At 60.1% G+C, this 1,105-nt stretch overlaps 1 protein-coding gene across 1 annotated transcript in view; it reads left to right on the forward strand.

Annotated features, from left to right (window-relative positions):
* Positions 1-1,105, forward strand: part of Rgs14 (regulator of G protein signaling 14) — a 15,917-nt gene that overhangs the window by 7,598 nt on the left and 7,214 nt on the right. The window contains exons 4-5 of the mRNA XM_010622061.2: positions 316-408; positions 491-634. Coding sequence (XP_010620363.1) covers positions 316-408; positions 491-634 — 237 coding nt within the window. The remainder of the gene's footprint in view (positions 1-315; positions 409-490; positions 635-1,105) is intronic.

Here is a 1,105-nt window from a genome sequence, read left to right on the forward strand (position 1 = left end):
TGCCGCTGCCTGGGGAGGAGTGGGGGGGTAGGGCAGTTGGGACAGGGTATGGATGGAGCTTCAGGCTGGCCAGAATGGGGGTAGCCTCTTTGTGCGCTCATCTAGATTTTCTTTGGCACCCTCCCTGTTCTCCCAACTGGGAACTCTTCTTTGTGTCTCTGTCCTCATTCCTGCTTCTCATTTTCTCTCCCGGATCCGGTGCCATCTGTCTGTCTGGCCTTATCTGTCTGGCTGGTCTCTTGGCGGGGTGTCGGTCCCAATTTCGTTGAACTCATCTCTTGGTTCAGCCTGTGAATGACTCCCCCCACCCCTCAGGAGTTCCTGAAAAAGGAGTTCAGCGCGGAGAATGTGACTTTCTGGAAGGCCTGTGAGCGCTTCCAGCAGATCCCAGCCAGCGACACGGAACAGGTGGGGAAAAGGGGAGTGGGGCAGAGGAATGGGGATCAGAGCCTGGAATGTGCCCGACCTCTTCCTGTCGCTCCTCCCTCAGCTAGCTCAGGAGGCCCGCAACATCTACCAGGAGTTCCTGTCTAGCCAAGCGCTGAGCCCCGTGAACATCGATCGACAGGCCTGGCTGGGCGAGGAGGTGTTGGCCCAGCCCCGGCCTGACATGTTTCAGGCACAGCAGCTTCAGGTAAGCGGTGCCTTTGCCAGGAGAGGTACTTTGAAAGAGGGAGAAAGGGAGCAGAGATGGAGTCAGATCCCGGGGCGGAGCCTGAGCGGCCCGAGGGAAGGGGCAACTTTGGATGTGGGAGGTCAGAACCCGAAGCAGCAACAGGAAGGGAGTCCGAGGGCCGCCCCAGAGGGTGAGGGGAAACGGATAGGGGCGGAGTCTAGCTGAGCTAGGGGCGGGGCCAAGAATAGGGGCGGGGCTAGGGCCTCAGCTAGAGGTTGGTACTGAAGTCGGGAGAATAAGGGTTCCATCCCTATTGGGGGGGGGGTCGCAAGGGCAGCACTTGGGGCGTGGACGGCGTGCAGAGCGCCCACCCACCCAGACCCAGTCTCGGCAGCTCCACATTTGCCCAGCAGATTTTCAACTTGATGAAGTTCGACAGCTATGCGCGCTTCGTCAAATCCCCGCTGTACCGCGAGTGCCTCCTGGCCG

The sequence above is a fragment of the Fukomys damarensis genome, unplaced genomic scaffold, assembly GCF_012274545.1.
Source record: "Fukomys damarensis isolate Sample0158 unplaced genomic scaffold, DMR_v1.0_HiC HiC_scaffold_9, whole genome shotgun sequence".
In the NCBI taxonomy this organism is placed as follows: Eukaryota; Metazoa; Chordata; class Mammalia; order Rodentia; family Bathyergidae; genus Fukomys; species Fukomys damarensis.